The following is a 13,840-nucleotide window of genomic DNA, read 5'->3' as shown; positions in this document are numbered from 1 at the left end:
CTTAAACCGAAGCAAACATGAGTAATTAAAAAAAAAACAAACAAAAATAGGAAAAGTTGTTCACAGGAGGTCCAGGTCAGATGGCAATGTTCAGAAATTGCATAGAAGTTCTGATGTGTCAATCTGTTCTCTAAAGCCTTGTCCAAACCAGAGGGGATTCTGGTAATCTGAGTGCTCTGAATATGCAATTTTTTGAACACATTTTCTTAAGGCAAAGACTTACTAGAAATCTAGTAACCAATACTCAGAACTTGAACACAGTAGCATTGTCTTCCATAAGGACAGAGAATACTTTCTATAATATTAATTAAGCATAGACTATTTCATGGTTTTGTCTTGCATATGTCCTCATCCTGCCCTATTGATCAATGATGATAGAAATCCAGACTGATGTTGGATTTCTGCCCTCTTTTTTTTTAAAGACTGCTGAACTCTTAGATTGCTCAGTCAAACCTCTGAAATCATTTTCAGTGCAGATCAGAAAACATGCAGGACTTATCCAAAAGTAAAATGCCTTGAAAAATTCAGGAGAGCCTGGCTGTCTCTAGGTTATGAAGAGACCAAAAAAAATCCACAAAGAATAAATATACCTTACTGGGTCTGCTTTGTATTTGGCTGCTTTAAAAATACCATAGCAAATTGATCCAGAAGGTCTTCAACATAATTCTTGCAAAATTTTAGGTATAAGTTCATAGCAAACGATTTAATGTTCATTACTGCCCATGGATAATTTGGCATCTAGCAATAGTAGAAAACTATTGGCCTTGTATGAGGGTAGAGTAGCAAATTAGGTGTAGCTGTGCAGTGCAGCAAAATCAGGCAATGTGCCTGCAGAATGTGTTCATAATAAAGCCTCTATTAGAGAAGTCTTTTTTCTTTCTCTTTTTTACTTAAAAAAAAATACATGCAAAATTCTGCAGCTTTGCATGTATTTCCCCTTTTTGCTATTTCAGTTTCAGACTGTTACCTTTAGTGGTGTTAAGGATCTAGTATGGCATGATCCTGCAATCCTTGCTAGTTTGATTTCAATGGAAGTTCTTGATAAGAAATATGTCATCAGTTCTTTAACTGCCTTTCAAGGAAGGGACCCTGTTATGTGTGAGCATTCTTTAGTGCATCACTGGTGCTACATAAATAATACATCATAATGTTTGCTATTAAATTATTCACAAAGTCATAAGTCTCCCCTATTCAGAATTTCCTTTATATAGTTTAAATAGGTTAAAGAAGTTGTTACCATAAATAATGTCTCAGTCTGTGCCTACAGTGAATTTAGAAAATATTTTAAATATTTTTTCATTATTTGAAAGTAATCTGTATCGAAGAACTTCTGTGCTTCATTTTTGTATGAACACTCTTCTTCAAGTACAGCAGACAGAAACTGAAGATAACATCTAAATTTGATGTCAACTACCATATTTGTGTGAAAACTTTTAAGGAGTCTGAAAGTAAAGATGAACTTCAAATTCAGCTTAAAAGAAATCTTCAAATAAAGACATGGTCTAAAAAGTAGTGCTGATCCTTATTTATGTTCATCAAATTACTTGTATCCAAATCATCACACTTGACCTAAGTTGCTATCTAAGTTGCTATTAAGTTCTGAAATTACTTCCTTTATAGTCTATTTCTAGTTTGAAACCTGATAGAAGGTATGTTAGTATTTGAGAGATGGCTGTGTTTGACTGAAAATACTAGAAAATAAACTGAAAAATGTCCACCAGTACATTTGTAGAATAGTGTGTGTTCTATAATTTTGCCACCAGAATACTTTATGGGAGGCTCTTAATCCTCAAGTTTTCCAAGTCATGAATTTTTTATGTGCTGAATGCACAGAGGCAGAACTTAAAGGGATCCATGAATGTTATATTTTGGGCACTTTCAATAGCTTGCTTTCTTGGGAATGTTGTAACTGCTATCTACAACAGTCTGTATGAGTTGTTTTATTGCACAAATAATCCTACAGGTTTTGTCTCATTCTTATTTTTAATTTTTGTATCAGCAGAGAAGAAATGTCAATACTGGAATACTGGAGAAAAACCTGGACATTTGGGTGACCAATAAGGTCATCTTAGTTTATCTTTGTAGCTTATGTTTTTGAATTTTGATATTATTAGCAGCTTTTTCATGTGTTTTGTCAGAAAACACATGGCTGTCATCCTGCTACTTAGCCATGTAAAGACAGAGTTGAAATTCTTTAGGAGCTGTGTGATGCCAACAGGATTGGGCTCCCACCAATCTCCTTGCTGCAGCACCCTCTGATGTCAGCCTGCTGTTAGATTTCTGCCAGTCTTTAGGAAAACATTCTTTATTTTGCTACATGTTTAAGAAGTTCTTGTGATTGAAATTGCTGTAGTTACCAAATAGTGAAGCAGCCCCAGCTAATCATTAGTTCACCATCAATTAGGAAGGGAGGTGCTGGTTATCCTGAGTTATCCTATATCCACAAATATCCCATCATATTTTAAAGCTGCTTTTGCAGCTTCACTGCAGTTTCTGTCTAACACTAGAGCTATATACAAGAGTTGAGTTCACATGCAGCACTCCTTGAGATGATTATTCTAATGTGGCTGCAATCAGTGATTTTTTTCCATATTTAATTGGAGTTTGTTTGGGGATTCTTTCAGGAATGTAGAAATCTGCCTTAAGGGACAAACTTGGATTAAACACATTTTAAGTACAAAATTTATCTACAATTAGCTTGACTGTTTGTTAATGAAAAGATGGCTGAAACCACAGCCTTGTGATTTGATGCCTATGGTACACAGTGTGCAAGGTAAAGCATTAATTATGAATAAAATCATTTTGCAAGCAGGTATCTTCAAATTACTTAATAGCTCATAGTACTTTCCAAAAATACCTTTAAAGCCATCCCAGACTGCATTTGTGAAACGTATTTGCATGTTTGTACTTTTTGTTGTATGTTTTATTTAGTTGATTTTTTAATGAAAAAAGCTTATTTGCTTGTCAGTTTTTAATTGTTTGACATTTTTTACTACATTGTTACTCTGGACTTAAACTTATTAGCTTTGTTAATTAAATCAATTAGATGTATGTAGATCTGTTAGATAGTACTGCACATTCATGTTCTTCTCTGCTTGTGACTGTGTCTTGGATGTTGTATTTGTGGTTGAGAACAATTAGCTGAAAAGCCTTTTGTTTATTTTGCCAGACAGAGGGCAAGTGACCCTGAGAAGTTTGGTGGTGATACATATTTTACTTGTTTGGTTTTCAGTTCTGAGTATGAATGAGTAAAAGTTTTTGAGCCACTAATCCAGTAAATACAATAGTCAGGACTCCTTAAGAGTAGTCTCAGTATTGAATCCATGTCCTGCTCATATGGAAGCAAAGACAAGATGCAAGGGATGTGGTTTAATTAGACCTCAATTTTATTAGCTTAGCCATCTGGGATTTACTGGCATAAATTTGTACAGTGGAGGTCACGATCCTTTCTTTAATCATTTCCTTCTGGTGTAAGTTGCTATCAGTGCCCCATTCCCACACAGCTGGTCCCCAGCCTGTTATTGGGACTCCACTCTATGTGCTTTTAATCCAAATGATAAGAGGTCTGGAAGAGAGATTGTCTCTTTGGTGTAGTTCAGACATTAACCCCAAAGATAATCCTTAGCTTTTTTAAGAGTCACTTTCTCCTAACTTCGTTTTCCATTTCAGACTTTTAAAGCCAGCTCGAAGATGAGGTTTAAAGGAAGGACAGAGTTCATGTTCCTTATTTCTGCAGTTGGGGTAGAAGAGCTAGGATCACTTTGCCCATTAATTCATGTTATTGCCTCCAAAGGGATATTAGTTCCTTTTCTTTTTCTGACTTCTGTTCAGCTCTACTTCCACGTGTCCAAGTTCTGTGGCAATTTTTTTTCTTTTTTTTTTTTTTTTTTTTAGTTTTTGGGCACTAAAGAAAATATTGCTTGAGCTATCTCAGTACAACTTTAGCCTTATACATTACTTTCGGGGAAGTGTTTGTTTTAATGAAAAATACTAGTTAATTTCTATTAAATCTGTGTATAACCCCTATTTTTAAGCCATATCTGAATACCTGAGCAGATGTTCAGGGACCAGAATTTACCTACCTGAGAGGGAGAAGCCTGTGTAGATCATAATTTTCGATTCTACTGGTTTGTGACTTCATTTCTAGAAGAATGATCCTTCCCAACAGTCCTCCTCAATTAGCTGTGCCTTACCCATGAAATCTGAGAAGATCTCATTGTTCAACAAGCTCTTCTTCATATACCTGGATGCAATGGACATTTCTTAGGCATATTTTATTCAAATAAATAAATTGTGATCAATGTAATGCACTAATAAGTAATTAATTGCACATGCTTTCTCTAGCTCTTAAAATTGCAAGGTTTGAAATGATTGAAATAAAGAGTAATTTTTCACTTCTGAATTTGAATAAATTGCTCCATAATATTAATATCTAAAACTTGTTTGAATCAAATGCCGTTTCATTCACTGTTGAAAAAATAGTTAATGTTGACTGTCAGAAGCTATGGAGTTTACATCTGTACATCATAAATTTCACTATCATCTGCTCCTTTTTCTACTTAAAGAGAAAAAATAACGTCCCCTGCTTAAAAAAGAAAGGAAAAAAAGGGGCCTTTGAAGGCATCAGACCCTTTTGTTTGATGTGTGGAACAAGATTAATAAAAACGTGCCACTACATTAGCTTTTAAATAGCTAGCATGAGACAGTGCTGCTGTCTATACTCACCACAACTTTAATTTATGTAGATAACATATTTGAGACACATGATAGTTTTAGCTTTGAGTTAGGCCTGTTTCTTGGGGAAGATCTCAGATTTGTGACTGTGTTTATCTTTTGTGCAAGGACAATTAACTGGGTAATGCCAAAACACAATAGCATTTGATATTTTGAAGAATAAAAGGAAAATATTTCACATATCCAGCTGGTTTACAGATGTGTAAGCTTTATAGTCCATTCTCTTGCTCCAGCGTGGCATTGTGACTGTATGTCCAATACATCTAAAATTGATAAATATTGGAAGAAAAAATGCCTTTTCAAAAGTTAAGGATTTTTTTTATTTATAATAATTTATATTAATAAAAATCATAATCAAATCTTGTAGTTGTAATCTTAGAATTGTAAGAATATCTACATAAATATTAAATTATTTTCACATAGTTGACACACCTGCAGCATGTTTGAGTCCAGGCCTTCAGGTGTTACAAGTTGACCCTTTTATTAGCAGAATTCGATATGTTTAAAGTATAAGAGAGAATTAATAAAAATTATATTCTGCTGGCACCAAATACTTCAGATGGTGGAAAAGTGAACGAAGAACAAATAATCTCTTTAAGTATAGGATGTAAGTTTTTTCTGTCATGTCCTGTTTTATACAATAATCAAAGATGTTGATGCATTCTTTAAAGCTGCTGTATCTTAATGTTTATCTACCTACATTCTGTAATGTCAGTTATAGAAGAAGAAATTAATTTGGGCATTACACACTAAATCTGCCGCATTTTTGGAATTGAAAAAGCTGTTGTAGAAAGCTGATTTGCAAAACGAGTTCAACTTTTCAAAAGCTCATGATACATTTCTTTTTAAATTTGAAGCCTAAACGTTTGGGACAGTGTGGAAATTATCAAGGTTGTAAACAACTGGTTGAGAAAAGCAGTTCTCTTTCAGCAATGGAAGGGAAATTTCTCCGGTTTCAAGAGATATTTGGAATATGGTCAGTACATTTCTCTACTTTTATCACATGAGCCAGTGTAAATGGAAAAAAAAAATTCACAGTTCTTGATTTTGAGTCAATACTGAGTACATGAAAATGAACCACATATTACACTTCTCTCAAGCTGCTCCAAATGGAGGAAGGATTTTTAGTATTAAATTTTGGGCTTTTTTTAGAAGAGTCTAGGAGGTCATCCCGGGCAGATTGTGAAGAATGAACTGGGCTGTCTGGCCACTGAAAGAGACTCCTGATGATTTAAAGAGAGAGCTTTGACTTAAATATACTAATTTACCAAAAAAAGGGGTACCAGACCACCCTCATTTTATCAGTCTTGGATAAAGTTTTGGAGATTGTGCTGTTTTGTTCTCTGTGATTCAGTTTGAGCTTGTGTTCTTAAGTTCATGGAAATTATTTTAAAAGGCTATTGTAAGTAATGTTTTTCTTTATAACAAGAACAGTTTTATGAAAATATCACTGAATGTTCAATTACAGCTCTTGCCTTCTTTTTCCCATATGTGTTTGGAGACCTGCACGTGCACATGGAGGTGGTATGATTGGCAGCCTGAAATGGGAGAGTTCCTGGCAGTAGGGGAATCCTAACTGCAGTACAGCTCTGTAAAGTGTCCTAGCCTTAGGAGCTGGAAGCACCAGGAATCCCTGTAACCTCTTACTGCTCTTACCCTTTAGCATTCTACATCACACTTGTGCCATTAGATTTTTGTTCCATTCCTTTTTCCCCTGTGTTGTTTCATTTCTACCTTTTGCTCTACTTAGCCTTCTTCCCCTCTTTGGTGTAGTGCCTATATCCTTTGTGCCAAAGCAGCTCTTCTGTCAGCAGCTCAAATCTAGTTTTTCATAGGGTGAGCTATAGTAATTCCAGGGGAGACAGGTTTCACATGACTTTTTGGGTTCTTAAATAAAAAGCAATAAATAAACTGTTCCATTTTAAATCATATGCAACTTTCTGGTAACTTACACCAGTAGGTTTTGGGTGCTTTTGCCTCCTTCTTGGCAGCAGCTGAAAGGAAACATGGGCTTAGGACCCAAACTGTTATTTGAAGACATTGTTTCTAATATTCACAGTGAAAGGTGCATTTTGGAGAAGGATGAGTGTTTTCTGTGGCTCTTTTTTGTTACAAGAGAATGGATCCAATGGTTTTCCAATTTCAAATAATTTGAATCTTTGAGACATGTCTACTAAATGTGAATAACTGTAAAATCCAAAATTTCTAGTTTAGATGGCACATAACATGCTTACCTATTATAACTACTTTCTAGGAAATAGTATATTGAAAAAACTGAAGCTAACTTTATTCTGTCTGCAATCATTAAGCCCTATCTATAGCCACATATGTATTTAACCTACATTTTCATACACTCATTTTATTAAACAGAAGATTGGCTTCTGTGCTCTGTTGTTTCAAGTCATAATTTGAATATTATTTACATTGAAATTCTTAGTGAATGAGGCTTTATTAAAGCATTTGTGGAATGTAGCCACTACATTGTTAACTAATATTCTGAAATTAGAGATTCTATCAGCATTCTTCATTTAATATTAAAATTGGTTAAATGTGCCTTAATGTCATCCATTGAAATAAATGAAAATATAAAAGAAATCAGAAGTCCCTTTTTAAAGTACTACTAGTAGGAAAATAGAACTGAATGTATTAGGATTATGGAACAATCATGTATTTACAATGAAGGGTTAACAGAGCTGTGGCAAGCTCTGTGATTACCATAACTGTGGTCAACATTCATTTCTGCTTGCTGCTGCGGTGTTTTTTGGTCAGCATGTCTAACCACCATAACCACAGCAAAATCTTTTAATTGCTGTACAGATGTATTTCTTAGTTGTTTTCATCATGACTGAACTGAGGGTTTAATGTTGATGAGAGCACCAGGAGTGCCACCTTTCCCCAGCCATGCATTCAGTTACTTGGATCAAGTGTCTCCTGTTGAGCACATTGAGAATACATACACTAAATACTGCCAGGGACACAGACCACTGTTGGAATATGCTGTGTTGTAACGTTCTACTAGGTGTAATTGATTTTATTTTTTTCTGGATATTCCTTTCTTTTCATAGAGCCTAAAGAACTTAAAGACCAACCATGATGCTTAGCAAAAGGTGATGAGCTGAATGAATAGCTTAAAAAGGGGCAGTTAAAGTAGTTCCATCTTCAAAACAAATTGCAATCAGTAGCTATTTCAAACAGAGGGACAGAGGAGGGGAGGCTGTGGGCTAGAGCTAGAATCTTTTACTTTAGGTAGTGCATACAGATAAGGGAAAAAGAAATGTTGGGGTACATTTCAACAGAGGAGATGTGAATAGACCTTTCAAACATATTTAGAAGAGTGGTACTACATATATCTTTATCCTATTCACAAGAAAAACTTCTGACCAAAATGCTGTTTGTATTTCATAGAACTGTGAACCACACCTGATCCAAACCACCAGTCTTTGGACAATATTTGAAGTTAAAGCATAAGACATCATGTCAATCCTGGTACTAAAAAAGTGGTTTATTAATAGAAAAAACCCATAATACTTGGTTTATTGATCATGTATTGCTAGTTTCTAGTATTCTTTGAACCTGATTTAATTAGAGTACAGTGTTACATCTTATGCAGCAGTTCAAATCATTCTATGTCTACTGACTCTGAGAGACTTCTGTCATCACTAACAAGTTGTCCAGATACAGGGCTAAACATCAGATGGGGAATGGTTTCTTCCCCATTTTCTTCTATGTGTAAGGAATAAAAATGTGAAAACCTACTTGATTTTTCTTGCATTTTGTACCAACTTAGTTTTACCACCTGTTTTACCTGTTGTAAATAAATGTATTTTACGTGACCCAAGTTTACCTCACAGATATTTTGCCAAGCATTTTAAATGTTGTAATGCATGGAGGGTAGATATTCTCTATTTAAGTGGCTCATGTCCTTAAACCAGATCCTGCTGTAGTGAGTGTTTTGGAAGCAAGGGTGTGTTGTTTCTATAATGTCACTAAAAATATTTTCTATTGGCAAAAGCCATGCTCTAGCTAATGCTGATATTCACTTCCTGGAAGGGAATTTAAAAATAGAACACTCCAGGTTTTTATATTATTTTGCATAAGACAGAATGTGATTAGATTGTTGATCAACTGCAACATGCTACTCTCAGCTTCATCTAAACAGCATGGAAAAGACTTTGGGCTAATGTAAATAAATCCATGTGGATTTATCTTATAAAGCTTCCAAGAGACAGTTGTATTAGAAGAACAAATAATAGCCTGACACTAAAAATTATTTGCTATTTCTGTTCACACATTCATTGTAATTTCATTTTGTGCTGTGCATTACTTGAAACTTCTCTCTTCATTTTAATTACAGGAAAGAATAAACAATCCAGAAAAAGAGAATGAACTCTTGAACAAAAACTATGATAAGTTGTGTAAGGTAAGTTAGGATTTCTGCATACAGAAAATTTGATTCTGGTCCTTTTTTCATAGATCTTAATATACTGTGTGCTGTAATGTGTTCATATATATTTTGTGCTTTTGCACACATGTAACTCTGCTCAGGCTGCTGTTCATCATATGACTGTATATGGAAACTCTCATGTGCTCTGCTGTATTTCATCAGCTCTGTTAAAAGACTTAACAGCTTAAAACTTTTTTTTTTACTTAGGAGGTGCAACAGTTGTATAATCACAAAATTTAGAGTTTTGTATGGAGAAGTTGGTCACTTGTCACTCACTCAGGTTAATTGCTGGAGATTTCTCCAAAATTTGATCATGTCACAAATATTTCTGATGAAGTTTTTGTTTATTCTCAATCATTTATTCAGAGAAATAATTCTTACTAATAAATCAACCTAACAATCTTGGCTTGAAATTTTCTGTTCTACTTATAAACATAATGGGAAGACTTAAAAAAAATTAAACAAGAGAAATTGAAAATGAGCTTCCATTATAGCAAGTAGTCTATACTATGGTGTTTCTTTCACTAAAATGATCTGTCTTTTCATATACTCTCATTTAAACATTGATTCATCTTTCATCATTCCATGTTATTGTATAGGTATCAATAAATTAGAAAGAGAAGGATTATATAGCTACTATTTAATGGTCAGCTTTTTTGGTTGCCTATTTGAACAATACAACTTTACTAGAGCTTACCTGGGCTAGCAGTAGATAGGCCAGTGTCCACAGGTGCCACTTAATTAATAATTAATTAATAATTCTTTTTCAACTTTTAAATGGAGGCAAAGGTGCATAAACCCATTCTTTGCTAAAGTTTTTTTCAGGAAATTTTTTGATGTTGATGGGAATTTTTGCCAAAGCCAAGACTGAAGAACTGGATCTGAAAAGTTTGCAAAGAACAAGTATGAATTTGTCAGTTGACTCCTATTATTTAGTCAGTATCCAAGAAAACAATTCATTTGTATAAAAGGTTTGGAGGAATTGTTTTCATATGACCTTGTAATGCAAATCTAGCAATGCTTAAACTCCCTCCAAAGGAAATGGTGCCAGATGTGGTTGACCATTATAATTACACAGATGGCTTCAACTCCAGTGAAATACAGTAAATATGAAAGAAATTCCACATGAATTCAAGTAAATGTAATCTTAAAATTTGAAAGAAGAAAGCAACACACGTGGACTCAATTCACACTGACATAAACATTAGCAATATATGGGTTCAGATAAAACCTGTCTTCTAAAATGGTCTTCATTTAAACATCTAAATTCTTAACAACCATAATAATAATGCTTAATGATTCTTCTGCCAGCTCAGTCTTCTAAAAAACTGAACTAAAACCTGGCTGCACCCTACTGTGAAGTAATTGTACCTACAGCTGATGAACTCACATATAGCTGGGTGTTGTGGTCATTCAAACTTGAAAACCTTTTCAGAAGTGTGGAAACTGACAGTATTTCTTTTCTTTTGAAGAGAGTTATGTTTTCCTTATGGAAGCCAATCAAACTCTAAGCAATTAGAGAACACAGTGTCTCTTCTGTACTTTGCAATACTGTGGAGTGGTAGTGGATTCAGTGCATTATATTGCCTGTATGTTACCTTCAAAATGCATGTATTACTGCAGGACTTAGAAGCTCTGCTTTAGCTCATGCATGCTGTGAAAACAGTCACACTATGAAATGCTCTATGCCTAGTGAACTGTGTACATAGGTTAGATATAGTATGAGAAAAAGACAAAATACAGGGATTTACAATGTTTTCATGAATAATACATATAGGAATACAAACCCTATATACTTTAGGGTTTACAATTCATGCTATAATATTTTATTTCTTTAATCTTGAAGTCATTCTTCAAATATATGAGATATAAATGCACTTATAGGTGCTCAGAATTCTCAGTCAGCATGTAGAGTCTGAACCTGTGTGGGCTGTCCTCATGTGTCCTATGTGTTCTGCAGCATCTCTTCCTCCTCTCTTTTTGTGGTCAAGGCTTGTTACATAGATCTCTTCTAGAGATAGGTGGATAAAAAAATAGATATTGGAAGATTTCTAATACATTGATTTATGTAAAATATAGTTTTTTAGTTGACAAGCTTCACCAAAGAGTTGAGGAACTGACTTTTTTTGTTTACAGAACCGTGCAGTTACTGATTTTTCATGGAGTACAAAAGTGAATAAACTGCTTTGTGCTTGGTGAAGATCTACATTTTGTTCAGTAAATAAGAATGCAAATATAATGATATGAAGATTATACCACTCACTGTCTAATTTATATGAAAACTCATTGCACAGCTTTGTCTTTTAGCCTACTGAGAATTACACTGTAAATTATATAATGTACTTAATTTAGTTTTAATCCGAGTAATGCTTTTTGTTGTGGTTTCAGCAGTTCTAGTTCTGTGTCCATGCAATGCTTATTGCACATAGATTGGTAGTTTACAAGTAAATAATGTGTTACAGGCAAAGAAGTTATTCTAATTTCTTGGCCCACCTCTGGTTTTTTTCTTTAAAGTAGGAGAACGATTACTTTAAATGTGCTTCTTAATCAGTATCAGAATTGTTGTTTTACAGTATGAGAAAACTGTTGTCACTTTGTGGTCAACATTTTTCTTTGAACAGGCAACTGACTTTATGCTCTGCATGTTTCACAGATTTAAAAGAAATCAGGTGGATGATCCCAGTTCTCTACACTAAGAGGTTTTGTATGCGGAAAGAATGGTTTTGTTAGTTGTCAGTTGCTGAGGTTTTGAGTTGTGGATTATTCTGGGATATGCATCTGAATTCCTTTTCTAGTCCCACAAATGCTGCATGCTGCCAGCTTTTTGACTTTGGATCTCTAAATTAAGGCCAGCTCCTTTGCTCATCCCACAAACTCTTTCATGTTTTTTAACCGCAGCCTGAGAAAGGCGCCTTGGTTTCAACAGCAGCAGACCAGCATGTGTTTACTTAATTCCTAAGACATGATGACAGTGGTCTCTGTGCCACTAAAAGCTTTTTTCTTTATTATTTTCTGTTGAAGCTGATTTCTAAAAAGTTTTTCACATGCCATATGTTTTATTACAGTGTCTTCTGTATGACCCAGGAACAGCAATGGAAATCAAAGGAACAGCAAATGAAACTGCAAATTGCTGAACTAGAGATGGCTATCAAATCTGATTTAGCAGACAAAAATGCAATCCTTGACAAGATCAAAGTAGAAAGAGGTATTTTTCTGAAAAAAATGTAATATTTTCTCAAGATGTGAGGTCATACCTATGTTGAAGCTCAGGAATATTGCCCAGAAAAGTGTAGTTTCTATTGCTGGTGATTTCAAAGCTGCCTTTTAAGTGAACATTTGTACAATATGCTAAGGTTATGACTAGCTATTAAGTACAAAAATTCACCAAATACAGATTATATGCTGAATGAGGCTCATGCTTTTTCAGCTGCATTTATTCTTCTTCTGTTGGGTTAATACTTACTCTTTATTCAGTGTTTCTTCTCTCCTCTACATTGAAAGCTCTTACAGAAAAGAGGCCCATCTGACAGTGTCCCTCAAATTAAAAGCCGCTATTCTATTTACTGTGCAAAGTTACACAAAGCCTATACAGGCCTTTGACCATGTTTAATTGTCTTTCAACTTCATTAATTCAGAAATTTTTTATATTTTCAGTATACACTGATTTTTATTTACAGCTGTGTACATTTACAATAATACATTTTTCTTCTAATCTACTGAAAAGATTATTTCATATGTGTCTTTCCCATGCTGTAGGGGCAACTTCTCAGTGAATATTTAAGACTTTGCAATCTCTCTTTGTATCTCAATGCTGTGTTATATACTGTAGCAATATATAAAGTTTACAAAAGAAGAGCACAGGCTGGAAGTAACCTAAATATTTTTAATTTGATTCTTCAAATGTATATTTTTTAAAAAGTGTATTTCTGTGAACAATCTAATGGAATGAAGTAGACCAACTTGTTGTGAATACTTCTTCTTATGAGTATGGCTTCAGTTCATCATGTGCTTACTATTGAGATTCTGAGTAGCTTTATTGACATCTAATACTAAATTGATCATTTAAACTTTTTTTTTTGACCACAGCAAGTGTTAGCAAAATTGGCCTTAAGTGATACTAATATGAATAAAGATACCTTAAGCTACATTAATATGAAGTTGTTACTGATAGCTTGATTATATAATGCTAAATTTAAAATTATATTCAGAGCATGAAAATATCATGGGCTGTACTATTATTTGGTTAAGCTGACTTTGGAAAATTAGGCAACACTTTCCATCTTCTGTCCTTCTATGTTTAAGTGCAATCTTTTAGGTGCATGCCTAATGTTTAAGTGGCAATGTTTGCCTTCCCCAGATTGGCACTTCATAGCTTCTTGTACCCCTGACTGTATCACCAGGGTACTACACTTTTAATTGTCATTAAGCTGCTGCAGCTTGCATAGATATTCTAATCCCCTTCAAGCCCTGTGTATCTAGGATGTGATTACAGCTTTTTATCATTGCTCCTGCAGAAGTATTCACAGAATCACAGAATGGTTCAGGTTGGCAGGGATCACGGGGGGATCATCTCACAGAATTGTAGAACATACTGAGTTGGAAGGCACCCACAAGGATCACCAAAGTCCAGCTTCTGGCCCTGCACATTTGCTCTTGTTTGGA

General features: G+C 34.5%; 1 protein-coding gene across 1 annotated transcript in view; it reads left to right on the top strand.

The window, feature by feature from the left end:
• The window catches only part of LOC136561110 (protein fantom-like), a 47,800-nt gene that overhangs the window by 9,043 nt on the left and 24,917 nt on the right, over positions 1-13,840 (top strand). Inside the window, exons 2-3 of the mRNA XM_066557246.1 lie at positions 9,089-9,154; positions 12,244-12,383. Of these exons, the coding sequence (XP_066413343.1) occupies positions 9,138-9,154; positions 12,244-12,383 (157 nt within the window). The 5' untranslated portion in view covers positions 9,089-9,137. The remainder of the gene's footprint in view (positions 1-9,088; positions 9,155-12,243; positions 12,384-13,840) is intronic.

Source organism: Molothrus aeneus, chromosome 11, assembly GCF_037042795.1.
Source record: "Molothrus aeneus isolate 106 chromosome 11, BPBGC_Maene_1.0, whole genome shotgun sequence".
NCBI classification, from domain to species: Eukaryota; Metazoa; Chordata; class Aves; order Passeriformes; family Icteridae; genus Molothrus; species Molothrus aeneus.
This window is presented reverse-complemented; position numbering and strand designations above follow the sequence as displayed.